The sequence below is a fragment of the Sinocyclocheilus anshuiensis genome, unplaced genomic scaffold (genome assembly GCF_001515605.1).
Source record: "Sinocyclocheilus anshuiensis isolate Anshui unplaced genomic scaffold, SAMN03320099.WGS_v1.1 C32849098, whole genome shotgun sequence".
Lineage (NCBI taxonomy): Eukaryota > Metazoa > Chordata > Actinopteri > Cypriniformes > Cyprinidae > Sinocyclocheilus > Sinocyclocheilus anshuiensis.
Window position 1 is genome coordinate 1 of NW_015620497.1, and position 1,587 is coordinate 1,587.

The 1,587-nt window shown below is 43.5% G+C and overlaps 1 protein-coding gene across 1 annotated transcript; it reads right to left on the reverse strand.

Moving 5' to 3' along the window:
* Window positions 1–308: 308 nt before the first annotated feature.
* Window positions 309–1,457, reverse strand: LOC107683045 (uncharacterized; the record flags this gene model as incomplete). Its single annotated transcript, XM_016479138.1, has 2 exons — window positions 309–941; window positions 1,121–1,457. Coding segments are annotated over 2 exons (970 nt in total), but the record flags the coding sequence as incomplete, so codon positions are not given.
* Between the last annotated feature and the right edge of the window lie 130 nt (window positions 1,458–1,587).

Here is a 1,587-nt window from a genome sequence, read left to right on the forward strand (position 1 = left end):
TAATTTCAAGGGAATAATCGACAATTATGATTTTTGTCATAATCGGGCAGCCCTAATATATATACACTGCCTTCAAAAGTTTGGGATCAGTAAGATCTTTAATGTTTTTTAAAGTTTCTTATGCACATCAAGGTTGTATCTATTTGATCAAAAATATAGAAAAATAATTATTTTGTAAAATATTATTGCAATTTAAAATAACAGTTTTCTATTTTAATATAATCTAACTCCATTAAAAAACATTAAAAATCTTACGGATTCCAAACTTTTGAACGGCAGTGCATAACATTTTCTATGTTTACATCACATTATATACCTGGTGACTTGAAGAGGCTGACTCCGCTTTCGTCTAGCCCAGCAGGACCTTTGAGTTCATCGATGGCTATCTGGACTAGCCGGAAGGTCTCCTGAGCCCCAAGTGTAACTCTGCGGACGTGGTGCTTCAGTTGTTCTTTTGACACATAGAGTCGCACCATATCTTCATCAGTGACAGAGTTAAAAGTTCCTGGGTCCTTTGCTTTGACGGCTTTGATGAGCAGCTCTAAGTCAGTGCGATTGTATGCCAGCACCGCTCCTGCTAGGGCAGACTTGAACACCGCATACTTAGAATGGCTGTCAGTGCAAATGGCCGCATCAAAACGATGGATCCAATGAAATATGTCCAGACACACGACCATACCATTATCTACCCAATCTAGGAACAAGGTCTCCATGGCAGCTCGGCCTTGTGCACGGCAACACCCACGGTCAACGTACAGGATTGTAGGCACAGGTTGATTGGCCTGCTGGAACCTGTCCATTACTCCACGGCACATGGGCTCCAGGCACTCGATGGACTCCTCACACGTGAGAACAAACGAGACAATATGGGAATTCTCATTGCCTATACTGGTAAACCACTCATCTGAGCCTTTACCCTCCCCAGACAGCTTCTTCACCACCTGCAAAATGGAACAAGTCTGAGACTCGGATATTTCCAGACTGAGATTTGCTACTAATACACTCTATGCAGTTCTTTTGTGTTCAGCTGATAAAAACAAAGTCATACAGGTCTGAAATAACATAAAATATAAAGATAAATGGTATTTATCGGGCATGCATTACGCCGTTTTGTACGTACCTTTTTAGTGGAGCCCATTTTTAGCACTGTGCCAAAAGTGGAGAGAATCTGGTTCCTGTAGTCCTGTACGTTGTTGGCCTCTGCCAGCAGGGAGGCACGACGAAGAAGACGAGCAGAGGGCAGCTCTCTTGGAGGAGGTGGAGCCTCAAACTTGTGTCCTAAGGCTGACACGATCCCCCCAGGCTTTGTAATAGTCATGAGGAGTGTGGTGTACAGGTCTTTTCTGTGGAGATACTCATCAAAGTGATTCTCCTGGATTTGTCGCCACACCTTCACCATGGTGTTCCCTTCAGTCCAGTTCCGCAGAAGGCACACCACGTTTTTGTCCACACCACGCCTGTAAAGTGTTATGATTAATAAGCCGGCAGTACGGTGGCCGAGAAAGCAAATAGAAAACACAAGCAAATAGGAAAAAGCACCATCAAATTAAGAAAGCATCTTCATCAGTTTGACAGCACATGTGCTGC